The 26,729-nt window shown below is 37.1% G+C and overlaps 1 protein-coding gene across 2 annotated transcripts in view; it reads left to right on the forward strand.

The window, feature by feature from the left end:
• The window catches only part of ITGA8 (integrin subunit alpha 8), a 114,128-nt gene that overhangs the window by 25,746 nt on the left and 61,653 nt on the right, over positions 1 to 26,729 (forward strand). For both annotated transcript variants that reach the window (XR_014849721.1, XM_085050622.1), the window contains exons 12-17: positions 1,616 to 1,821; positions 3,980 to 4,171; positions 16,598 to 16,643; positions 18,572 to 18,679; positions 25,828 to 25,883; positions 26,383 to 26,537. Coding sequence is in view for 1 of the 2 variants with exons in the window: in XM_085050622.1 (XP_084906748.1) it covers positions 1,616 to 1,821; positions 3,980 to 4,171; positions 16,598 to 16,643; positions 18,572 to 18,679; positions 25,828 to 25,883; positions 26,383 to 26,537 (763 nt within the window). In the remaining variant the exon portion in view is untranslated. The remainder of the gene's footprint in view (positions 1 to 1,615; positions 1,822 to 3,979; positions 4,172 to 16,597; positions 16,644 to 18,571; positions 18,680 to 25,827; positions 25,884 to 26,382; positions 26,538 to 26,729) is intronic.

The following is a 26,729-nucleotide window of genomic DNA, read 5'->3' on the forward strand; positions in this document are numbered from 1 at the left end:
TTTATGCCATAGGGTAAAATCTAATATAAAAAATAGGACAGCTATACCAAAGTGACCTGACATTTGGAATTACACTTTCCTTTATGGAAACATACTATAAAACTTAGTAGAAAAATAACATTCATGGAAGTTTTTTTGTCAAAATTTATAGAATGTATAAATTCTACAATGTAATTAATTTTTTTCCTATATGAAATATTCTGTGCTACATTCTATGGTATGTATCTTAGAGTCACAGTATATATCTATGGTAAAATAGTAGCTGAGCTACTGCTAAATCATACAGATTTTTTTTCTGTCAAGATTGGGAAAAACAATGTAGTGCAACTTTACTGTTCAGTTTGCTAATAGGTAAAGCCCTTGGGAAAATGCCAGTATTGGAAATTTGATAAATTGAGAATAGAAAGTTTTCTATGAGCTTTACAAAGTTTGAACAAATTTTCACATTAGAGGAAGAGAATATTTTTTTCAAATTAAAAATTCTGGGATCAAATAGTCCTAATTATTTGCAGTAGCAGACTTCATTAATACAGATGATCAGTGTCTGCTGAATATAATGCAACTTATTTTATTATATGGGCTTGAGCAGCCTTCAGCAGTTAATCTGATACTGTCATTTCATATCTCAGAATTATCTATTAAGAATACTTGTCCTTGTTATGAGTCTGTCAATCACACTTGGTTTTATTCTTCGCTGTTCATAAAAGACACTCTTTATTCCCTCTAAATAAATGTTAATTACATGTTTTGAAACATGCCTGGTTCAGAACAGCAACATGCAAAATATGCTTTGATCAGTCTGCGTTCTTTTACAGATTCTTCTTGGAGCAGCATAATGGACAGAAAGACTTTCCCCTCTAAGCATTACATTTTTATGATTACATTGTGTCCTTTCTCTTTAGTACTCAGTACAGCAAATTATATGAGCAGTGCAACTACTTGTATACCTAATGTTGATCAGAAGTGTTTTCATAAATAGATCTTTGGCTTTGTCTCCCAGCTTCTATTTGAGGAAGTGATAAGGCATTCTCTATTAATTGATGCTGTACTTGTGTTTCATGTATGTTACTGAAAAATCTGCTGTAAAGTGCAAGGATTTTTTTTCTATTGGTCACCTACTGATGTATAAGTTTCAAAAACTAGATTTTATACTAAAATTTGTCTTTCACTAGCACTGTCAGCAGAACAGATCTACAGAATTTGTTCTAGTAACACAGATTCGCTCTTAGTTCAATTCCTGACTTCAGCATCATTAATTGCAAAGTGTAAGTTTTCATTGTCTATTGTGGGCATAAATTGAAGTGTAAGAAATTTTCTTTAAATTTAGAAAGAAACATTTTTGCTGTGATGATGATCAGACACTGAAAGTAGTTGCCCAGAGAGGTTGTGTCTACATCCATGGAGATATTCAAAACTGGACTGGGTATGGCTGTGGACAGCCTTCCCTAATTGACCATGCTTTGACCAAGTGTTTGGACTGGGACTCCAGAAGTGCCTTCTTACCTCAGTTAGTCCGAATGTATAATAATTATCAGCTTCCTGTTTAGCAAATATATAAACCATGTTGTTTACACTCAGTCTCTCAGTGACACTGTTTTTTGTTTGACTGTTCCAGTTTAGATGATATCTTAGTTGGTGCCCCTCTCTTTATGGAACGAGAATTTGAGAGCAAGCCGAAAGAAGTTGGGCAAGTTTATTTGTACCTGCAAGAAAATGCATTTCTCTTCCAAGATGCGCAAATTCTGACCGGCACTGAAGTGTTTGGTAGATTTGGCAGTGCAATCACACACCTCGGAGATCTCAATCAAGACGGATATAATGGTAACTTGTATGTAATGTAGTATATCTCTGCTTAGCATTGAAATTAAAAATGCCTAAGCAGCAAATATCAAGTGTGCAGTGCTGGAAAAGGCTTTTTAGCATACAAACACCTTTGAAATTAATGAGAATTTACACTAATGCTAATGAAACTAATATTGAGAGCCAAATCATTAAAAGCTGACTGATCAGAGGGCAGTTATATTGACTACAGTGGAATTTTTACTAAATATTAGTATGTTCATTTGAATAAAAATATTTTTTGTGTTATCGCTATAATAACATTTAATTACTTAGTTAAGATGTTTCATTTTTTAAAAGCAGAGTTCTCTCAAATACTTGGAGGAGTTTGATAACTGAATGAGGCTCAGTACATGGAGCATTTTGTCAACAATGAAAGAATTGGGCAAGTACAGAAGTACTATTTTGGAATCAGCCTTCCACTGGTACTTAAGTACTAAAAGAAACAGGTGCCTAATGGGTTCTTTTCCAAATGTTTCTGGTACATGCACACAACAAAATGTTCATGTAAGTTAACTGGCACCCTACATTCAAGCAAACAGTGCAACTAAACTAACTGCTTGATTACCTGAGGTAGCTGGGATGCCTTGAGCACCTAGAGTTAGCCTCCTAGACATGGTACAGTAGCACCTCGGTTTTCCCTGCATGCATTTCCTGACTTATTATTTCTAGGATGTTAGGGATATTCAGTGCAGGCATCTCTGCATCTAAAACGCAAAGAAGTTTTTTCTGGAGGAGCTGTTTTGCACAGTAGTCTTTAGAGTAGTTGTCCTGCTGAGGAAAAATGAATGGACTTTGCTCCTCCTTAACTTGAGGGCTGTTTTGCACTGTGCTCTGGCCCCTAGCTTCGAGGGCAATGTCCTCATTGTGTGGCTGCTGTGCAAGGGATCAGTGATGTCAGGAGTCATAGAATTGCATTGGGGTTCAGAGTGCACAAAATATGAATACCATCCTGTGGGTAGCAGCCATTGGATTGTGACAGCAGAGATCACCCGCACTGGCTTGTGCTGGAATCCCACCGTGGAGTTCAGCAAAGCTGAACCTCATGGTGGAGAATTCAAGCTTTCTACCTTTGAGCAGATACCCTCAGCTACTCTAGGCAGGACGTGTTGGTCTCCCTTCTCTCCAGAATTCAGATGAGGCAGGAAGGAGACATTCCTGCTTTTGTCTGTCGCTGTATAAAGACTGAGAAAGCTCTAGAGCCAAAGTCTTCTTCTTCGTAACTGAATATGCCAGTCATAGAGCTTTGGTGCACTTCTGCCATTGCAGTGAAGCTACAGAGTCTAGGTGCTCAGTTTAAGTTTAATAAAGAAGTCCAGCATCAGCTCCTAGATCAGAACCCCAAAATGAGAGCTATAGATACATATCCTCTTTTGCTTCCTATTGGCTAACTCAGCTAGTACAGCTGTTGAATCTCAATCTAGACACAATTGTCTCCAGATCCTATGCATAGAAACTAAGAAGAGCACTGTGAGTTCTGCTTCTTGGCTATGGCAGGTCATTTGTGAGGAGTGAAGTGTTTAATTTCACAGTGCCTAAGGCCTGTGAAATTCCTGACACAGTACTATTCCTATTTCTTAATAAGATGATGAATTTTTATAGATGAAAACATGATATTCTATTGTTGCCTTTTGCATTTTGAAGTATTGGATGTTTGAGGGGGTGAAGGTTTTTGTCCATGTAGAATACGTTATCTGGGAAAAGAAAATTAGTTTTATCTAACAGCTGCTCCTTATTAACTAGTTGATAAAGGAAATTAAGGAAAATTTGTGCCTGTTTAAAAATATGAAAGTAAAAGCAGGCATTCATTTGATCTTGGTTTACTAAAGCTAATTAACTGTCCTGGAAATATGTAAAGGAATCCAATGTGGACTGACTATTTAGTATAATTCAATAACCTCTTCATAGGATTATTTTATAAGCTTTTGTCATGAAAGTTTGACACAGAAAAGACACTGCAAACATCCTTTATATTTGCCTTTAAACTAGAATACCTACAGAAGTACAAAATGTTGAAGCTCTTGCATGTTTGTAGCAGAAGCGATTTGTGTCTGTTTTCCTGCAGGGAGCTGAGTTTAATTGTGTCCACTCTTTTTTTTTTTGCTTTTCTTTTTTATTTTTTTTTTTTTTTTAACTGCAGACATTGCTATTGGTGCACCATTTGCAGGAGAAGACAGAAGAGGGAAAGTGCTCATTTACAATGGACACAGGAATGGGTTAAAAGCTAACCCTTCCCAGGTCCTCAATGGAGCCTGGGCCTCACAGTCCATGCCTTCGGGATTTGGCTTCACTCTCAGAGGAGACTCAGATGTAGACAAGAATGATTACCCAGGTAAGATTTTTGCATTAGAAAAGGAATTTCATACTTCCATTCTCTGGTAAATACATCATGCCTAAACTGCTCCTTTTAGAAGGCAGAGGTCAGAACAAAGGATAGACGTTTCTGGACAGTTCTAGTTTGCTTTCCTGAGAGTTAAAATCAGACAAAACAAATACTCCCTTTCCTGTCAAAAGACATGATCAGAAAGTCAAGAAAGGGCTTAAATAGTTGTATTAACATAAAACATGTGAAGTTTACAATAAAAAGCTTAACCCTTTCCCCCCACTTCCAAAAGTTGAATGCTTTCAGCTTATTGAACTTGTAAGTTCTCCGTCATCCTGGCATTCTTTCTTAATTAAAAACATGTTGCATTGTAGAGAAGGGATTGATTTGGTTGTGTTGCTAAGTTGTTTTTTGCTGACCAAAGAGACACTGAGCTATATATAGTTAATGGCTTTGATTGCATTACCAAAAAGCAAAGAGAATGCAAATTGCTTAAAGCAGTTATTTTATTTGGGCCTCTCCATCCCTTTTATGTTTTCATTTTGCTATATGGACTCTTCCTTTTTAGGTTGGGTTTGATTCTTCCTAATGAGTTTACCTGACATATATTCACATTTATCAAGTTTGTAACATTAGTTTAAGTTTTGGAGGGAAGTGTTTATTGTTTAAAGAAAACTTTTCCTACCGTCTAAGTAGTCTGAACATAAGGGGGCTTGTGTGTACTCTCTCTCATCTGGAAGCAAATCTGTTTGGTTTCTTTTCATCACAATTCAGAACCCTCAGGAAAGGTGTGCAGAAAAACGTATTTTGCAATTGTAAAAGGTTCATCCACAGTAAAATGCTAACAGGCTGTTCTTCCCTGACTTGCTATGAAATCTCTGTTGTTAACCTGGATTATTTCAAGGCTAGAGTTCTTAAAAGATGTGTTATTTCAACACTGAAAATTGTAATTTTCCAAAGGGACAAAAATAGGATCTTTTACCTTTTTGTGATGGATTGTAAAAACCTTGAAAGGGGTGTCTTTCCAAAAGAGGAAGGGAATTTCTGGGAAGGGGTGTTTACAATAGGAATTACAGTTTTACAAACAGAAAAGCTGACTGCAGAGTAATAAATTGAGGCTATAATGAGTCTAAAGTAAGAGGATCTTCAGCATTTGAGAGAAGAAAGGGCTTTTAAACACTGTTCTGACTTTTTGTTTGCATATTGTTGATGTTGCTATTAATAGTCTTTCATTGTCCATGACTAATGAGGTTCTTTTGGAAAACAGAGCTCTTTATTAAAGTTTCAGCATTTAAACGTTTCCTAAAGCACCCACATGGCCCCCCAGCAAAACCAAAGAAAACAGGATATTGAATTCCTGACATTTCTAAGATTGAGGAGATAGAGGGAAGGGAGAGATTCTTTGACTCACTTAGGGAAGAAAGAAGAGTAGAAGTTTTACTGCTGTATTAGCATACTTTACGTGAAGCATCTTTTAAGCCAATTTGTGGAAAGCTTGGGTGATTAGTCTTGATCTTTCCAAATGTGTAGTGCAGAACTGCTGTAATTGTGAGTTCTCTGCTTCTCATTGTGGCCTCCACCATGCATCCTACTTGCAGAATTTCACTTTGTGTTATGAGCTCACATTACATTATTTACCTTAAAAAAAAAAAAAAAGAAAAGCAAAGCAAAAGAAACACCACCCTGTGTTTATGGCAATTAGCTTTCCCCCCCCATCCCTCAGTTGAGTATCTGGGTGAGCAGTCCACAGTACTGGTGAAAATCTAAATCTCTCAGAAAATGAGAAGAAAACCTCCTTATTGTCAGTCAACTGCCTCTTCCTTAATTCATGAAAATTTTGAGCACCAAAACAGAGCTGTAAAAATAGTGCAAACATGGCACAGTGCTAGCACAAAAATAGAGTGCCTTCCTATGGGCAAAAGGGGAAAAAAAAAGAAAGGAAATAATACAGGGAAATGTGAGCCTAGGACAAACACGCTAGGCAATGAAGTAAGTAATCCTTCTTGTGTCAAAGAGCTTTTCTTCTTCACCTCCTGACGGAAATGCTGAAGGACAGCCCTTGTAAAAGGAGGAAACAAGGTACTGAAGTTGGAAGGATTAGGAAGGAAGTTTTGTTTTAGAGAAACAGAGTCTTGCTGACTATAGGAGGTCTAGAAAATTAGCCTTTAATTCCATGCTTCCCAAACTCCTGTTTGTGCCTGTGATTCAAAGAGGGTTGTGAAAAATTAGGAAAAAAAATTAATTTAAGCTTTCTAATGTGTATATTCTAAAAACAACCATTTTATAAAAAGAAAAATGTAATAAAAGCAGATTATTCTGACTTACGACTCTTAGAAGATCGGTTCTGTTCTCAGAAGTTCTGGACTGGGAGATGAGAGACAGCTGTAATGTCTCACTGCAAGTATAAACATATATCGCCACTGTGTAAGATGAGATTCTCTGAGGAAGCAGCTCTTCCATGGCTAGAGTTCAAATGTTCAGTACTGACCTGTGTTAACTAGAACTGTGCATGTATAATTTACTAAAGCCCTTGTTCCTGACATTGTTCTTGAGGCAGACATATCCATGCTAGGAAATGGGAGGCCAAGACATGGAAGTTACTCTGCCATTTCATTTCTGATGCACTGTGTAGCATTTTCAGAGCTTTTAGAGGTTCAGACCTTTTTTAAATCAGACCATGTATTAATGTTTTTGGAGCAGGTCACTGACCCAGAGGGTAGAAAATACCACCTGTTTGTATGGCTTCTTGTCACAGACCACTGAGTTTCATCCTGGGATCGCTGTACTGATCCCAGGAGCCAGTGCTCTTTGATTACAAGCTGGGGGATGCATATCCTAAAATGTGAAGGTGAATCACAGTCAATTTTTTTTCCCATTGGACAAAGGTTAAATCCACTCTTGGCTGGGATTTCAATTAAGGCTGAGGTCTGTGTATTAGCCTTATGGAGAAGTGTAGCCATTTGGTACAGGAGGAACTATCTTTCTCTCTTTATCCAAATGCAAGTATGAGCTCAGGAACAGAGAATGAAACAGGGAACATGCAAATACTCCCTATCACAGTGCTGTTCAAATCCCTCAGCTTTCCTGTGGATGGAGTGGTTTCTTCTTTCTCTTTTTCCTGGCCACTAAAGTGAGAGAGTCCTGGCCACCCCCCAATCTCTGGTCTTCTTTAGGGAAGGCAGAGAAAGAGTTTCTTGTCCCCCATGACCTCAGTTGTATAATAAATTTGGGAGAAAACTCTTCACAGGCAGGTTTAATAATGGAGCAGCAGCAGACAGGGAAGAACATAATACAGCCATACTGATACAGATGAAAAACCTGTCTAGCACCATAGCATGTTTCCAGCAGTGGCCAACAATAGATACTCTGGAAATTGTACAGTTGTGGTGGTATTTCCCAGAATATTCACCCAGCATTAACCAATTGGAGTATTAAGGTGGCCCTGAGTCAGAGATGGCACCTCCAAAATTAGTGTCTCATGACAGACTTTTCTTCCATAAATTTGACCAATCATCTGAAAAACTCATGCAGACTTTTGGCACATGCAGTATTTGTCAGGGGACCCCGCAGCCCAGCTTAATGTTCTGTGAAGGAGTAATTCTTCTCACTGTCGCAGACAAGTCTTGAATGTTCCATTGGACTGTTTCTTTGGAGATGCCCTAATTCTTGTACTGAAGAGACAGTGAACAATTCTGCAGTCCACTGTTACTTTATAGACTTCTGACATATTTCCTCCCTCAGCCATGTGTTTTAGTGATCCTGTGGAAGGATTCCTGGAAGGAGCTCTAATATGTTTAATTGTTCCTTGTGTAGTGGAGAGTGGCATACCAGTTCTGCTGTACCAAATGATTGTACAGTCTTGCCACCACTGCTGCCTCTTCTCTTCTTCATATATTTTTATGTAAAGAGCTGTTCGTAATTTATGATTTGTGTCTCAGTAAAGTATTGCTTCTAATAAAGATGTTATCATTGACTTGGGTTTCATACTTAACCAACACAAAAAAGAGCTGTATCTTCTCTACTGAGAAGAAAATCAGAATTAGTACTTCACAAAACAGCAATCCCGAATATTTTTCATTGGTGTCAGTAATTATGTTTGTGCAAGAAAATGAAGTAAACCAGGACCTGTGGTCTGGCCTTGAGACTACATGGCATTGCACAGCTCACTATCATCAGACGAAACCACTGAAACAGGATGGCTGTACCCAAATTGCCTTTTGGAAAAGGTCTTTGGCCCAGGCAATTCCCCAGACCTTTCCTAGCTACTATCAGGGAGGGTACTAACTCGCACACACTAAAATCACAGCTAATCTGTGCTAACAATACAAAAATATTGTCAGTACTAACACAGTGCTCAAGCTCATGCCTTGCTTTTATTGCACAAGAACAGAATACAGACAGCTGAATGACTAACTAGTCAACATCATGCCTAAAAATGGAACTTTCTGTGGTAGGGTCAGCATGCAGACAGAACTGCTTTTCCTTCTTTTTAGCAGTCCTGTCAGTGTAATGACCATCTGTCTTCAGCTGTCCTGGCACAGTTGTTATCACTGGAACAGTAACAGACCTCTACTCTCAGCATTGTGAAAATAACAGAGATTTTTTCAACAGGGAAGACTGAGTTTTTGTTACTAAGCACAACCTTTGGTTTACATCTCCACAGCTTTCCAGGGAAGGACTTCTGTAGATGGTGTCATACTTACAGACACTCCAGATGTTGTGTACCCAGAACTGTTTCTTTATCAGCAGGGACAGGGGTGATGATATGGCAGTCTCTGCTTTGCAGGCTTGGAGTTAGTGGGAAACTTTCAACCCTGGCAAGCAGCAGAGGCAGAAAACTGTGTTGATCATGCTTAACAGCTGTGTCACTCAGGCAGCTGCCCTCTCTGTGCTGGTGTTCGTCACCTTTAGACCCACACAGAGGGCTCTTCCTCACCTAGCAGGATTTCAATGCCAAACAGTGTTGATGGTGGTAATGAATGGATGGATGCTCCTTTCTCTGTAGTCATGTAAGAGGCAGAAGCTAATTAAACTTTATAGTCAGGTAAGACTAGTAAAAGGAAGCAGGTTAAGTGTATCAGTCACATAGATTGTGCCAAACCAGTTCTGTGCTTTTTCATGTGATTCTTCAGGGGAAAAAACAATGTGCAGCTTTCCCAGTCTTCTTAGCATGACACTGACAAGCTTAGTACCATACTTTTATGAAATACTCAGTATCTCTCCAGTACACAACATGTATCCACTATTTGAAGGAAAATAATCTTCCTAAGGTACATCTACACTAGTAAATGAAATAGGCTGGTTTTGGTTTTGATCTATCACTGAATGCTCCTTGTCCATACCATCAAACTCACTTTTTGCCAAAGCAGGGTTGCTGCATTCTCACTTCTGGAGTCTGATAACTGGCACGGGTGAGCTGCTTTAGCGCGATATTAATGATACCACTGCAGACAGTATAGATAGAGCACACAGGCACATCCTCTGCCACTAATTTACTAACACTGACATAATTTTAACATATTTCAGCAGAAGATTCATTTCACTGTTTTCTGACAACTCGTGTCCTAAGATCATATTCAAAAAAGAAGATCTGACCTCACTTCTGCTGCAATAGTAAATACTGGATTAACGTTATTATTCTGGATTGACAGCCATAAAAAAAGCAAATGGGATTAAATAAATAACGGAAGTGACGGTATTGAAAAAATGTAAAAGAAGGCCTTTGCCCATCAGTTTAAGTTCAAATACAGTGGTAGCTGGAATTCTGTGCAAGATTCTGTGCTGAGGTGAGGACATAGCAAAGCAGCGTTGTGCTGTGTCTGAGGCGTACTAGTGAGGGCTGTAACATAATTTATATAACCACGGGATTCTCTGTAACAGCAGCTCTGCAAGGTTTGCATAATGATATTCTGAAGTATCTGCCTCAGCACAATCTTCCTGCCTGTTTCTGTGCTGGGACATCTGGGATGCATAATGGTAACTTTCAAGGCAGCTTTCACTGTCCTGTAAGTCTGGGGCTTTTAGGGCCCCTTTACTCCATCCTGAGCTTTATGTGTGTCATCAAGGCCTGGAGCGGGGAAAGAAGCAAAGGCATGCATTTTTAATTATAGTTTATTTTATTTATCATTTTATTTTTCTTTTTCTATTAGCATAGTTCAATTTTCATAGGAACAAAAGAAATCCATTAATCTGTTTAATGGGAAAGAAATTTGTTTCTTTTGGCTTCTGGGCATCCATTCAAAGCTGGCCCCACTGAGTGCCTGGAGTCTATGATTATCTAGGTGATGGTGCAGCACTTCCAGCTGGTTCATCTATCTGTACAGGACTCAGGCATTTGGAGGCTGTAAGGTTTCCACCCTCACATTTCAGCATATGTTCACTCACTTGATGGCTGATTATAGCTGAGCAAATAGTTTATAATGAATGACTTATTCAACTCATTAAACTTCCTTTCTTCTTGTGGCATATCCTCCCAAAGACTGTGGTTTCTTGAAATGTTTGTGAATCATGATGATTTAACCAGTTTCTTTTAACAGTGTGGGTAGATTCAGAAGTTCAGAACAGTGCTTTGGATGAATTCACTGTTCAGACTGTTGATTAGTTAATTGCTCAAATAAATTATGCACTATTGACTCTGCTATCTGCCTGTTTAGGTGCTTGTGTAGGTCTTCCTTATTAACTTAAGAGAGTCATTCTGAAATCAGTGCCACTGAAGCTTCATCTTCAAGGTATCCGACTTTATCACAAACACAGCTGTTGGCCTGTTCTTTTGGTTGTTCTTTGTAGTCAAGCCTTTGTCAGCACAGGGAAATGTATAAAGGCGTCTTCACGCCTTGTTATTTTGGACTCAGTTATTATCTTACGAATATCATGTTGTTAATATGAAATTACTCTAGAAACATTTTAAGAAGGAAAGAAGCATGATAAAAAGACAAAATTTCCTCAGAACTTCCATAATCCCATCTAATCTTAAGAAAATAGGAGTATTTAACAGCTCCATCTGCTGAGTGTGGTAACTCAAATAGCAGGAAGAAAATCCTCAAATTCCTTCCTGAGAGGCAAGGGTTCTTCAGATTCATAAATGTTTTTGAGAACAATAGGCATTGTGCCAACAATATTACAAATCGGAATCTAGTGATGATTAAATTATGAAGTTGGTCCAAGAGATTTGTGGAAGACAAACAAATTAAATAAATGAGAAGCTGCATCTGCTCTGGTAAGGGCTGCTGTGTGTGGGAGCCAGAACAGCAGCTTGGGTTCTCCCAGCAAATGCAGAAAAGCTGAAGTGCTTCTACCAGCTAATTATTTTTTCACATGAATAATCAGTCAAAAATGTAGTGACAAGCCAAGAAATGTGTACAAATATGTTGATTTTATGGGAAATTGTCTGTGTAATTTATAGGTATGCTTTTCTAAAATGCTTAATGATATTTTATGAAATCACAGTATTGTGCCCACTAGAATATAAGGGTAAAGCAATTGATCCAAGTAAGTAGTGTTTTACTAAAGTGATAAAACATTAACTGTCCTCTTTGGGATTTTTTTATAATATAATGAATAATGTTGTATTGTGAAGGGATTCATTCAGACAAAGGGGAAGCACTGATACAAGTCAGTCTTAGGTGTTATCCATAACAGACTTGCTACCAGAATGATTTAAAAGCAGAGAAGGATGAAGGCAGCTGAGATTGATAGGACTGGAAGAAAGTGACTCTGCTTTGAATGATGGTTGTTCATAGTATTTTGCTAAAATTCTTGAGTAAAGCTGGCTATACTGGACAGGCCTGTGTCTTTTACTATGGTCAAGCCTGAAGTGATGTCCGTTTAAAGAAAATTTTATTCTGGACCTTTCTGACTGAGATTTGGGGTTGTAATGCACACTGAAATCCTAGAAGACAACTATAATATGATCATAGGCCCTTTTGGCACCTGATCTGCTGAGGAAAATAAAATGCAAAAAGGCTCACAAAGGTTTTCTTTAACGGGGTTTACAGTTAGGCAGTTTTCTCACTCATTTTTACAAAATTTCCATCAGCACCTGTACTGAGAGAGAATATAATTGCTTTCCAGTCCCTTTTATAATATACAATGAAACTGACAGACTGCACAAAGTTATGTATAAAGCTGTCAGCAAACCATTCTGAGTCCCCAATGTTAACATTTTCCTGCCTGTGTCCTGGTAAAGTTGCAGCAGGGAAGTGACTCAGTTGTCAGTTCATTTTTGGGTTTCTGACAAGTGAGATGTGAGCCAGTTATGTAGTTGTTCATTGGTTGTTTTGGCCACTGTCCCCTATGGGCTGATATGAGACACCATGTCTTGGCAACTTCTCTTGGGATTGCTGGACAACCTCCAGCCAAGGGTGGGGTGCTGAATGTGATGCATGTTCCCCCCTGCTCAGACTCCCTGAGGCTGCATCTCTCACAGAGAATGTAGATGTCCTTTAAAAATACCAGGGGATCAAAGAATTTTCTCATCTTAATAAATGATTATGTCTTGTTGAGACTAGAAGTAGGACTTTGTTGATCTTCTTACTTCCTTCATTTAGTTGAAGGCTTAGTGAGAATCATGGCAAGTTTCTGCTCTTCATCACACAGTGTTTCAGGTTTGGCACAGCCATGAGGTGGAAGGTGAAGGTGAACAGACAAGCTTACAAAATCCAGTGTCCCTTTCAGTGCCATCTCCTTAACTTTTTATGATAATTTTGTCTCAGAAAATAGACTTTCTGCACCAGACAGCACCTTGTAACCCTTCTCTTTAGAGCAAAACAAGGTTTGAAATAAGCATAAGGATTGTTTAACTTTGTGCAGTGCCCCTTGACTTCAGTTAAATATATGCCCAAAGACACTTGTTTCAGAATTAAGCTCTGTGAGCTCCACCAGTAGGGACTTAAATGCATACAACCCACAAGCTGTGTTGAAATGGAAGTTAAAAATATCTGTGGAGTCGTTCCATGCTTGTTTTTTTAGTTTTTGCTGTGTAGTTGTGACCCCATAGCTCGTTTATTCCTCAACAGCACCGCGGCAGAAGCACATGGGTGCTGCCACCAACCCCTCCTTACAGATCTCTCCTTCTCTGAAGGGGAGCAGCTGATAGACAATCTTCTCAAATGGGCAGCATAGGCAAAGTGGTCACTTAACTAAACCAGTGAGGTCCCTCATCATCCCAGAAACATGAAATATGAATAAAGAAGAACTGAACAAGATTCTGTGATTCTCTTACTTCTTCATCTTTGTTTTTATGTTTTAATTACACATTTTAATCTGAGCTTGAAAAAAAACCCTCAGTGATGCAAAGGACTAAAGGTTTTCATATGCTTTTCTTCAGGCTCTGTTTGGAAGGGTTATAAGGAGTTAAGCTGGGGGTTTTTTACTGGCTTTTTTTTTTGCTGTGTAATTGCTTGTTAAAACCTTGTTTTGCAGCTAGTGACCTTTGCATCAGTGTCATAGCATGCTTAGGATTAACAAGAATTAATAAAGAAAACTTCTCTCTATTTTTAGGAGGGGAAAGTTGCCAAAATTCAGATAATTTAGACATCTCGTGCATTTCTTTGATAGAAATGATTAGTAACTTTTCTTCTGCAGAATACACAACAAATTTGAAACTTCTCCTTATAAAAGTGCTCTGGTTGGATGTGTATTCAAATCTCATGCGTTCATATCAACATCAAAACTTTTTTTTCCAATTATGGGTATAGGAGTTGCACTCCACAAAGCAGTGAAAGAAAGAGTGAAACTACTGCATTGTAACAGAATGAGACAAAGCTAAGAAAAATCCCTCGTTAATCTTCCAGTGAATGCTCTGCTTGAATATATAATCACTTTGTCCTTACATTAGAGTGTAGAAGTTACTACTGGGTATAAATATGTCTTATTTTTTTGCATATTCGTTCTTAATTCCACTTTCTCTACTGAATAGTTTCACTCACTCAAGCCTTTGGATCAAGCATAAGCATGGCTTAGACCAGAAAATAAATGATATGTCAGGGTAAAAGTACGAACTTCCAAACAAGAGCAGCATGAGTGCAGTCCTGGCTGCCCTCAAGTTAGTTTCAAACAGGGCTTTTGTGGTGGTGCCATGACTGAGGATCCTCATCTTATCTGCTGTGTCTCTAAGCCTGACTGAGGAGTCAATGTAGAAAGACTGCTCATGGAAAATTAGTCTTTTGGTGGCTGAGGCCTATCTACCCTCGCTTCTCTAGACCCATCACCCTCTGTCTTAGAATAAGCTAGGCTCTCTGCCACAAAAACCAGGATTTAACCATTAAGAAGGTGTACAAAATCCTCTTTAATATTAAAGTGGGGATGCTGAAGTACAGGGGACCTCTGCACAGCAGTACATACTGAAATTGCATTCACTCCCACTGGTGAGGCCAACTGTATCTGACAGGCTCATTCTTCTCACCTTCACATTCTAGCAGGCTACATTTTATTAAGCTTACCCAAGTTGTGTGTTTAACCTTTATTTTTTAATGAAAGCGTATTATGAAACCATCACTAGGCCAAGATCTGAATAAGTCTTGGGTATCTACCTGTTTTGTCTCTTATAACATAGCCCTGAAACCTTTTGAGTTATCAAGTCTGGTATGAAACAGTACATATCCTAAGTCAAGTCTGTTTTAGAATTCATAAAGGGTGTCCAGTTAGGAAGAGCAGAATGGAAACCCTTTCCATCTTGTATTTCACTTTCTGTTCATAATATAATGTTTCTTCTTCCTTAAAAACCCACAAACAGAAGAAAACCCTACCAAACACAAAACTCACAAAAAACCCCTTGAACATAAGCAAAAAAAAAAAAAAAATCAACAAAATATTAAATGTTTTTGGGGTTACTATGGGTGTCACTACAGGTGAGCTGCCAGGAAGAGTTCTGTTTGTGCAAGGTGCAGCCTTAATGGTGATGGCTTTGTCTCAATCAGTTGTTTATTTCAGAGGAAAACATCTTTAGGTTTTGATACTGTGTGCAAGTTGTCTATAAAAGCTACTAATGAAAATGACTCACAAATGTCCCAAATGTCCCAAAAAGGAGATAAAAACACTTATTTTATTCTGCTATTTAAAGTGTTCCTCACCCTGAAACATATTACTCTAAGGCCAGTGAAATTAGAAAAATGTAAACGTTGTACAAAAAGAGGATCAGACCCATAAACTGTCCGTGTCTGCTCTTGTTGGGACATTAATCAGTGGAACTCAATGAAGGACTGGCTGTTGCCCATGTGAAGTATTTGTTTAAACTTCTGAAATCATGTTTGAAAGACAGAGAAGCACTACAAAACACAGTGCCAGCCCTGGACCAAACCCATCCAACTAATTAACATCAAAGCTTTGAATTTGCATCATGCTCGATGACTTCAGGGCTTCTTAAGCAAACCAGTGCTCAAACTACAGAAGCAGCAAGTAAGGGTTTGTTTACAAGCCTAAGTGCTGGTTTAATTAACTTGTTTAGATCAGTTTAGGTTGCCAGTCTGTACCACTGCAAGGTCTGTTGTAAAGCTCAGTCTTCTGAATTGGGCACGTGTCAGTCATGTTGAATTATAGAATGGTGGAGTGAAAGCTGTGCCCAGATAGACTCTGGGGGCTTTGAAAATGAAACAAAGCTCTTTCCAAAAGCAGAGGCAGTAGGAAAGTTGATCCTTTTTTCTCATGGCTTGGCTCCAGTTTTTCTCCCGCAGGCCGGAATGGTTCCAGCAAGCCAGCCTGGATCTTTCCAGAGACCCCTGTGTGGGAAATGCAGGCAAATAGAGGAAATATTTTAGCCTGTGGGTTCCCCTACCCAGGCCAATGAACATTAACAAAGACATGCCCAAGGCCCTGTGTAGCACCTGTGTTGTTGACTCCATCTGTCAGGGAAAATGACAGCTTTAGATGGGTATCTTTCTTAAGCTTTAGCACATATTGCTACAATGCTGGAAACATTAGAAGCTATGAAATCAGGCATCCTCTGACTTTACATTGTATTTATTTCTGCAGAGATGTAGTGCCTAAATTAATAAACAAATTACTGAAAACACAAAGCAGAATGGGAGGATTGTAAAGAAAGAACACCATAAATTTTCAACATGACCTGTATGAAAGTGGCAAGAAATTGTTTTGCAGCTTTTCATGTAATGGACAGCTAAGGATTTGGAATAAAATGCATGGAGTTTAATAGCATTTTTTGCCCTATGATGCAAGCTGGAGAGAAGTGAGGCTGTGGCACGGGTGACTTTGTGTTAAATACATTGGCACTTACTGGATACAACGAAGACATTTATGAGATCATCTCTGATGTATAAAATGTTTTCTCTCAGGTCTACACTTGTGAAAAAAATGCTTAGAAAGGAATTACCATATTTGTTTTATGTTACTGTAATTTAAATGTTATAATCTAATTTATGCCAGGAAAAAAATGTGTGAGATTTCTTTGTAGCTATTCTGAAGCAATTTTGCTTTTTCCAGATTTGATTGTGGGTGCATTTGGAGCTGGAAAAGCAGTTGTTTACAGGTATGTGGTAAATACAATGGATTTGATATTTTACAGCTTTGGTGGGAGATCTGCAAATTAAAAAAGGTCATATTCCTGTTTCCCTGTTGCAATGCGTAAAAGGTGGTCATTAGAGATGATGAATTAAACATCTTGTGAGAAACAAATGCTTTTTTCCCCTGCTCAAAACCTGTTATTTTCAATGAAAATTTCCATGTTTAGACAGAGTGCAAGAAGCTTCTGGAATGTTTGACTCTTTAGTTAATTTTAAATAAGAAATTTAAATGGCATGGCATTGAAAATTCATTTCTTTTCCGGGATGAATGGTGCTAGTAAGAAATTTCAAAGTGACTGATTCTTCAGAGATCGTGCATGCTAAGACGTGAACCATTTATTGAAAATAAAGACTGCTACTTTTAGCAGTCAGTTTAAAAAAAATGCACAAAATCCCATTTTACAAAGCAAAAAGGTTTTGCTGACTATGGAGTTTAACTAAATGCAGTTTTTGATTAGATGTAAAATTTAAAACTACCAAATACATAAACAAAAATTTGCTAATGCTCTCTTGGTCCAGCCAAGGTGACAGTTCATTTCATTTAAATATTTAACATCCATTGCTACAACAATGTAGTCGTATTTCTGATTCCTGCCTGGCTTCTTCTTGTCTGTATTCCCAACAGCACCTGCCTGAGAGGAGGCATGCTCTACTTCCCAACTGAATGTTTCTGAAAGCATAAAAATTTTGTAAATCAGGAATGTTAGCTTATCTCAGCTAATACTGCAGGTGCAGTGAGAAGACCTGATTTTCCTATTGCACTATGAAAGAATCATGCAAATACTTTTCAATAGATCACTTTGCTAATGCCATGAGTGACTGCACAGGATGTGAAACATTGAAGAATTAGATCCATTATGCATTTTCGCTAATAATGAAATGAGTTTAATTTAATTTAAAAAAGTGAATAGCAGGAGGCCATTTCCTGGTCAGGGTGTATCAAATATGCAATGTGTAATATTGTTGAAATAGAATTTTATTACTGAAACTTCCTAGGAAATAAAAGGTTTTCCCTGTTGCACTAAAGTGAAGAGAGTAATTTTATTTGTTCATGTTTTGCTGAAGTAATATAAACAAGTAATCATCAAAGCTCAGATGTGGATAAAATATAAGGAAATTTTCTAATTAACCAGAATTATATAAGAATAATGTAGCCACAATTATGTAAGTCACTGTAAAATAGTACTGCTGTCTTAAAAAACCAGAATCTGGGCACATACTCATTTTCATTTGTCTTCTAAACTGCTTGCAGTTATAGATTATCTCATTATTTAATACCAACTTCAGAGGGATGGTTTCCATCACCAAAACTATATATTCATGAACTCAGCAGAATTTCATTACTCCTGGTTTGCAAAGTCAGTTGTCTCAAGGAGTGTCTGACAGAGTTTACTTCATTATTGGCTCAAGATACTCTACGCCAACTTCTACTTTAACCAAATTATGTTTATTTTTTTAAGAGTCTTAAAACAGACATAGTAAGTCTGAATGTATAATTATTAATGGAGGCAGTACAAAACAAATCTGCAAGATGGCCAGAGGACCCCTGTAAAATCCAAAAAGGCAGACTTTGTCCCTTTGAGAAAACTCAGTGTGTTGAAATGTGTCTGATGTGCCTCAGTCCTGGGACACATCTGTTGCTTAACTATAGGAAACTCATTCCGTGATGTGTTAACCTTGATTTTTTTTTTTTTTTTCTGTGAATCTCAGTAGGATTCTGACCAAAACAAAAAAAGAGTTTTTGGCTATGGGCAGCATTATAAGACTGTGTTCCCCCATGTAACCCTACATCTCTGGTTTCTTTGTGGCCAACTCAGTTAAGTGTTTCCTCTGCTGCAACTTAGGTACTAATCTGCTCCTTCTGTATGCAGTGAACTTTATTTCTGTCCTTCAGAGCCAGACCTGTTGTGACAGTAAATGCTCATCTTATTCTGAACCCCATGATTGTGAATCCAGACAATAAAACCTGTCAGCTCCCTGGCTCTCAGCTTTTGGTGGCCTGGTAAGTCCATGATTACTCAAAAAATATCCTTATCCTCTTTTTCAAATAACTTCTTGTTCCTTAACTTTATTGCTGCTCTTTGTTGAACATGTTTGAAGTTCAAGATGTTGAAACATGATCTGAGCACAGCAAAACCCCCATATAGAGTTATTTTTTATATTTTCCAGTACTTCACAGATTGTCTAATTAATTGTGGTAACTAAAAGTTGAGTCCTTTGATATACTGGGTCTCCTTCTACACAGGAGGATGCTTAGTGTCTCCCAGGATCAAGCTGCGAAGTTATGTGCAATGTTTAGATGAATGAAACATGAAACAGCCAAAACAGACAAAAACATGTAAAGTCTGTTTGTTGACAAAATGTAAAAGTGAAAGTGATGCAGAGTTGGTGGGCCCACCATTTTCTTTTGGAGAAAGACAGATCTTAGTCCTTTGTGGAAGAGAGAAGATATCTGGCTGGTCATCCTGAGAGAAGTTCACAGGATATTGTTTCTGGCTGTCTTTGGTCAGAGGAAAGTTTTTTTAGCACATCACACAGGACAATGTTTCAACTATCTTTTAAAGAGAAACTCTTAACCACAGTAGCATTTAACTTTGAAAAGATAAAAACCACAGCATTTAAAACCTTGGAGCTAATTAAAACAATTTAAGATCAGTTACAAGCATAAAATGCTTGCAGGACAGTTGGAGGCTATCTAATAGCACATAATGCCACATTAAAGACACGTTTACTGCACTAGAAAAAGTCCTTTAGAAAGGACCCCAAGAACAGTTAACAAAAGAGGCTATTACAAATAAATAAGATACTGTTTAAAAGTGGAAATCATAACAAATGAGGAAACTAAAATCAAAACACAGCATAAACACGTGCAACTTGAATATAAAATGCTAGTAAGTCTTGCCAGAGAGACTGTGAGGAACAGATTTCTAAGACATAAAAACATTAGAAGCAGGAATCCTGCCAGGATGTGGGCTGGACAAAAACAATATTAAGGTGTAAAGGAGGACTCCAGAACACAATATGACTGCAGAAATTTTGCACTGCTTTTAAACCAAAGATGGTCAGAGGATTTCCTCACATTGGAGAATTCTTTGCTGGAGATGAGTTCTAAAAATCATCTCAAATGTAAGATTCTGCAAAAGAGTCTTTAGAATAAATTGATAAATATGAAGTGTAAAACATAATCATGAGAAGCAGTTCATTTAAGAGCCATAAAGGACCTAAACTCTGATGGTCTCTGAAGCCAATAAATACATGAGCTTTCAATGCATCTGGGATGGGCTTGTCAAGAGATTTTCACTCTTGCGCTGTTCTTTTACACTTTATGGGACTTCTCATACTTGTCATCATGTTCCTCATTTCTACATCCAATGTAGAAAATTGGCCATCTACAGAGAAATGTAGAAGGCACTTGGTGGAACTATGCAATCCCAGAACTTTTCAAAGCTTTGGCCTTTCTGGATTTTTTTGATTCATGTACCTTTTGTTTTAACAATTGATGTAAAAGAGAATTTGAAATATGGATACTTGGCTGAATCATGTTCATTGATCCAAAATATGTTGTTTCACAGCTCCAGATTTTAAGACTTCTAAAAAATGCTTAATGTTGTAATGGAAGAGATTTTGGAACCATGACAGTTACCAAGAGAGTATTGAAAGAAAAAAGGTGATCTTTTGTGCAAGAGGCAAAACATCTCTCTTAAAAAAATATTCTTGCTCTGATATATCGTTTAGAAAAGGAAGGAAGAAATGCATAATACTTTAACATATATTTTTTAATTACTTTTCATTTCTCTGCTACAATAAGCCAGAAGATGTTTGGTTCATGTCTACAAGAACTTTAATGGGAGCATAATTTAATTTCTGTCTGCTTTATTCTAAAATACTGTTCCCTAAAGGTTTAGCTCATTACAAAATAACTGAAGAGCAGCTGCTATTTTCCACACTGTAATTTTTCTCCTTAGTTGATATAAGGTTGTATTGTACATATGAAAACAATTAGTAGGGAAACTCCAACAGGCAAAGAATTCCTCAGTCCCAGGGGATAGATTTCTGTATCTCTTAGCCAGCTGTGCAACATGTATAAAAACTCTACTGACTGACACTGCAAAATTAGAATGAAAGGAAACCTCCTACCAGAAAAGTTTCAGGAAGTGTGTGTGCATGAATAATGGGGATTATTGTACATTTCCAAGTATTAGGAAAATATTATTTCTGCCATGATATAAATTGCAAAGCTGAAGCAACAGAAGAAACAAGCACAGAAAGTAGTTTTTTTGCACAGCCCAAAGAGAATTGTCCTGAACTTCTAGAAGCATATAATTCATTCTCCGCTACGTGTAGTGTGACTATTTCTGAGTTCCCAAAACTAGCAAATCTGGAACAAATTCTGCAACTTTGAAATGAATATGAAATATAAAAGAATATAAAGGAATTTGGAAAAAAGACATTTTTTCCCCCTTAAGTTTGAAAGATGCAAGCTAATATCTGTAAAAAGTGGTAAATAAATTAAAGATTTTAATTTTTCAAAAGTTGTTTCAACACCATGTGATTTATTATGTTCAAGATTGGATTCTAGCTATTGGGAGGCCTAACTTATCTATGCATTGGTATTTTTATTACCATTTGAGGTCTGGTTATCCGCTAGCTATGTTGTGGATTTTTTTCTTAAATTGCATCTGCAAAAGTTATTTACTCATGTCTCATTAATTTCAGGTAAATATTGTTAACTCCAAATTTGTAGATGAGCAATAAGTTAGAGGAGTTACTGGGCTTACCAAACGTTGCATAGAAGTGTCAAATCATGATAAAAAGTCAATTTGTAGAATATATTTTGTATATATGTTTGTATATTTCTATTTTTATATTTGTAGAATTTACTTTTTATTTTTAAGTGCTTTTCAGGTTTGGACATCTGATTTGAGACGTGCCTTGTAGAGTGCCACCTTCTGTAAACCCACTAAAACAGGAAGCAAACTGCCTAAAATTTCTGATCTTCAAGTTCCTACTATCAAAAAATATTTTGAAAAAAAAAGAAAAGTTGTTCCTTTATCTCCAAATTTGTTACTGTTAAAGTAGTAATAAAATATTTATAATCTAGAGTCAGCTAGATGCAGTAAATGATACGTTTCTACATACACTTAAAAGAAAGGTGAATACAAAACACCTACCAAATATATAAAACCCCAAAATAATATTTCAGCCTTTCCTAGCTTTATAGGTTAGACTGTGTTTCTACTTTTGTTCCTTTCTACTGCTAGCATCTTCTTTTCTCATTAACCTAATTTGAAAGATTGGTGTCTCATGGATATGGACTGGGGTCCATTGTTGAGATGAACTTGTGTGAGATTTTCCATAGACTGTTGGGCAGCCTACAACTTCGTGGGTCAAATAGCAAAGCCATATGGCCAGGAGTGAGAAGATAGATACCTCACTCCACAGGAGCTAGTGAAAGAGGGGTAGGCAGGTGGTGTCAATACCAACACAGCTGGATTGCTGTACAGGAGACTTCTGTGCCAGGTTTTAGCTTCAGCACTCCTAGAGACATCCAAAGGGCAGTCACTTGACTTACCTAGCAGCCTTAGTGCTGCTGCAGCCTGGACATGTGGTGTAGCTTAGCCATGAGATGCCTTCAGCATTAAAATTTTATGTTGGTCACTGGGTTAGACTTTGGCATAACAGAACCTAAAAGCAGGGCAAGTATTAGGGTTCATAATAGACGTGTATTGACTTGGTTTTACATACTGGACTTCAAAGAGGAAACTTTGTTTAAAGGTTGTTCATCAGTAGACGATAACAGCTTCTCTTCTTTCTCTTCTCTTCTCTTCTCTTCTCTTCTCTTCTCTTCTCTTCTCTTCTCTTCTCTTCTCTTCTCCTGTGGAAAAGAAAGAAATTGTTAACAATGACAAATGACATCTAGTAGGATCTGCTAAAGCCTTCCTTTTCACCTCCTGGAGTAAGTTTTCTATTTTTTTCAATTGCTAGAGAAGCCAGACCAAAATAAATTCTTCCTGGTACACAGTGCAGTCTAGAAAATATTATACATTTATAACTAACTTTTCTGATTTTCTAAGGATTAACCGCTTCTGGTGATATCAGGTAATTTTATTAGGCTTGACTTTTGAAGAGACTGCTCCCATATGTGCCAAGAGTAGTTTTGAAGAAAGGAAATTTTCAAGGTTCTTGTTCTTGTAAAAATGTTTCTGTCTACCTGAAGAACATAAAGTTATTTTAAGCAAACTGCTTTGTTGTCCCAAGATTGTCAGGAAAAGCTAGTGTGTTCAGTTTTAAGGCTTTCCCTCTGTTTTGTAACTGCAGTCAAATACTGTTCAAAACATAATCTCATAGTGATGACAGACACAGCAGGATAAATATAACGTGAGAATCTCTTCAGAGAGGCAAGATTGATAGGACATAAAAAGTTCATATGCTTTAGGATGATGTACTATTTCCTATTTGTTTCTTATTTGCTGAAGTTTTCTTCCTTTCATTGTTAATTGTGATGTTTGGTTGATTGCTCCTACAAGCAAGCTTAAAAACTCAGCTATTTTATTTCTTGCTGTGCCTAGGAGTCAGATCTCAAATCTCCATAAATCCTTTAGGATCCTGTCCCTCCTGTCTTCTTCTGTGGTCTGTCTTTCCCTCTGCTTTTCTTTTCCTTGAAGCTAAAACATCTCTCAACATCTCCATAGCATCTTCTTGTTGAAGTGGTGAACATATCTAAATTCATCTAGGTTTGCAATTGAAATATTTGATGTCTTTACAACTATTTCTGAATTAAATAATAAAATCACAAATGTGTGGCAGAATTCTGCTAAAAACACAGCCTTGCCTTTTGTGTGGCCAGAGTGTGGGAGATCATTCACTCCAAATTTTTGCTTTTTTGCTCTGCCATTCCATTTTTTACATACTCTGCCTGGAGTGGGAGGAGTAAATCTTGACTCTTATAGTAATCTTTAAGAACATTTCTTCAGTTATTAAATATGCATGATGAAATATTCTGTTCATTGCAGTAAATAAAGCATACACTGAAATTGTTCTGTTTAACAAGTAAAGCATTCCAAGCTGCGTTTTTGAACTCAAACATTTTTCAAACATGATAGGGCAAAATTTATGGGATTGCTCCAAAGCAGGATAACTGAGTTTAGTACAGTGGCAGCTCTTGAGTTTACATCTGAAAAGCTACTCTCTTATACTCTGACATGTGAGACTGGTGTGTCTGTCTAAACAGCCACACAGTCTTCACCAGTGTGAGACTGGTGAAGCCTGGTGTCTAAATTGTATTTATGCAATTACAGAAGATTCCCTCATTTTTGTTGTTTTGTCCTTGTGTGTTCAGAAATAATTGGTTCTTTATGTGTTAACTCATTATTGTAAAGATGTAGGAATATGAATAAACTTGCAATTTCTGCATGAAATAGAATCTCATTTGAAGGCTGCAGTTCAGTAGAGATCAACAACATAATGCCATTTTTTTTTTTCCTCAAGAAATAATGGCTTTTTTTTCAAGGAAAGAATTTTTCCTTAAGGTAACTAGAGTGACACGTATCCCAGATGTGGCAGTTTCATTACATCTGTCAGAGGAAACAAACATCCAATTACAATGTAATTACAGGTTGTTTTAAAGTTATGTTAGTGGTTTGTATCCACTGCATGGGAACATTAGTATACAGTGTAACAGTAGTGAGGAGATCAAGATCAATGGGTAATGCAAATATTTTGCTTTTTAACTCAAGCTAATTTTAGTGCTGACCTACAATTCGTCTTCCATGTACAAACCAAAACATTTCATGAAGTGATGAAAATTTTCTTTAAGCATGGTTGGTAAACAGGGACACTTGCAAGAATCTTTCACCTGAGCAATTTTTTTACATTGTACAGGATTTCATTAGGAATTATGATGTGGAGAACTAAGTCTTTGTGGCAGATGAAAGCACAAATCAAAGATCAAGAACATCTTTCCAGTGACAGATTTCTTGGTTTGCCACTGTCAGGGAAGTACACCCTGCTAATTGCATCAATACGCATAATTGATCCTATTTCTCATGCCATCCAGAGTAATTTGTGAAAACTTTTTCAAAATGTAATTCAGTTTAATATTTATAAAATTTGCATAGATTCCTTACAAAGTGAAACCTTTCTATAATCATTACTTCTTTAGGGTTTCTTAAATTAATTTTTGTGTAAGTTAAAATTTCTGGTCAGAAGGTATCAGCCAATAAAACTATAAAAGGCTTCTCCTATCAGTTGTTGAGTATAACTGCAAATCTGATGCCAGTCTTACAGAGAAATGGAGATAAATATTTCCCATGAGAAAGGACTCACCTAGGGTTGAGGTGACGTTTGTATAATAGCTTTAATTGTGATGTGAACGTTTCTAGGCTCAAAAGGGCTTGCTATACATTCTGAACAGGCAAATTAAAAACAATTAACTTGTATTGTGTTGCTTTTTTGTAGAATGCATTGCTTTAGCATACTAAATAAAGAACATGAATCAGCAGTTTCTCTATGCTGTGATTTAGGTAATATATGTGCCACTTTCTGCAAAACTTAGCAAATTAAATGCAATAAATTTTGGTTAGTCTAATGCTACAAAAATCAAACAGTTTAGGTTTTATGTTTGGAATTAATTATAGCCTCTTGAAATAAGGAAAATCTTACAGTAATGCCAATGGAACACATTGTTATCCTGAGTGATTTAATTTGCTAGAAAACAGCTGAGCGTTGACTACATGCTCTAAGATTTTTCTGATTTGACCATGAGGAACCAGAAAGGATTTCTGCAGAAAGGCTCTTACAAAGGTGTTTTGCTGAACCTCAGCATGAAGAGCCCAGCTTTGGCAACAGTACAATAATAGTATTAGAAGGGTCATCTCCACAGACTCTGTTGAGAACTACTAGGATCAGAGAATCTTCACCATACCTTTGCCAGGAAGTATTCAGAGACTGTCTTCTGTGATTATTAGTGAAGCCTAGGAGACTTTGCTGACTTAATTAGGGAATATCATAGGTAGCAAGATACAGATCTCAATTAACATCTTTTTAAGAAAGTGAAAATAAAACTTAAGAGATGTGACTTGGGAACTGATGATTCCCAGGTCAGTCCATTTGCTGCTAATAATTAATTACTTCTACTTTTTTTATATGTAGCTTCACTGTAAGAGTCTGCGCAGATTTTGAAGGTCAAAGTATTTCAGATGAGATAGGTAAGAAATGTTTTCTCTTCTTATAATGTACTCTGGCCTGCTCCATTTCAGATGTTTTTTTCTCCTGCACTTGGAAAGACAATAGGAGATCCTCCTAAGGCAAGAAAACATATTTTAAAAAAAGAGTTTGTGTGTGTATGTGTGTGTAAAACAAAGGTTTTATTACTCACTTAGAGTATATTTGTTTCAGATTTAGTAATTTTCTAAAAACCAGGAATGTACCTTGTTGGAGAGTGTTCTATTTTGGGGAAAAAAAAAAAATTAAGAGACAGATGTCCTGTACACATTTGATCTGTAAATGAAATCAGAAAGCTTAAATTACATATGCTTCATACTTTGGATCAAAAACTAATAGGCTTTTAAACAGACAGGCACTTAAAGCATGGATTCGTTTTTCTTGGAAGAGTTGGTTAGATTAATTAATTATAATGCATAATTAATTATTTACTATTTTCTTTCTATGAAATAAATAACTAATATATTTATTTGCATCCTTTAGTGCTGAAAGGTGAATTGCATTTAGACTCATTGAAACAGAAAGGAGCTGTTAAGAGGACCCTCTTCTTTGATTATCATCAGTCACATCATTATTTCTCCATTGTGATAGAAAGACAAAAACAACTCCATTGCCAGGACTTCCTTGTTTATCTCAGAGTAAGTTGTTTGAAATATTTTGGACTGTTATCATCACTTTAGAAGTACCAGCTATTTAAAGATAATAATACAAAAAGAGCCATTGGAAAAGGAAAAATAATTTCCAAAATTACAGAAATGGGATATAAGGTAGACCTCATCTGTATGTTCAGTATGTCCAGAGCATACTGCTACCTTGAAAAAAATTCCTTA

This window comes from Lichenostomus cassidix, chromosome 2, assembly GCF_008360975.1.
Source record: "Lichenostomus cassidix isolate B80296 chromosome 2, HeHo_3.0, whole genome shotgun sequence".
Taxonomy (NCBI): Eukaryota; Metazoa; Chordata; class Aves; order Passeriformes; family Meliphagidae; genus Lichenostomus; species Lichenostomus cassidix.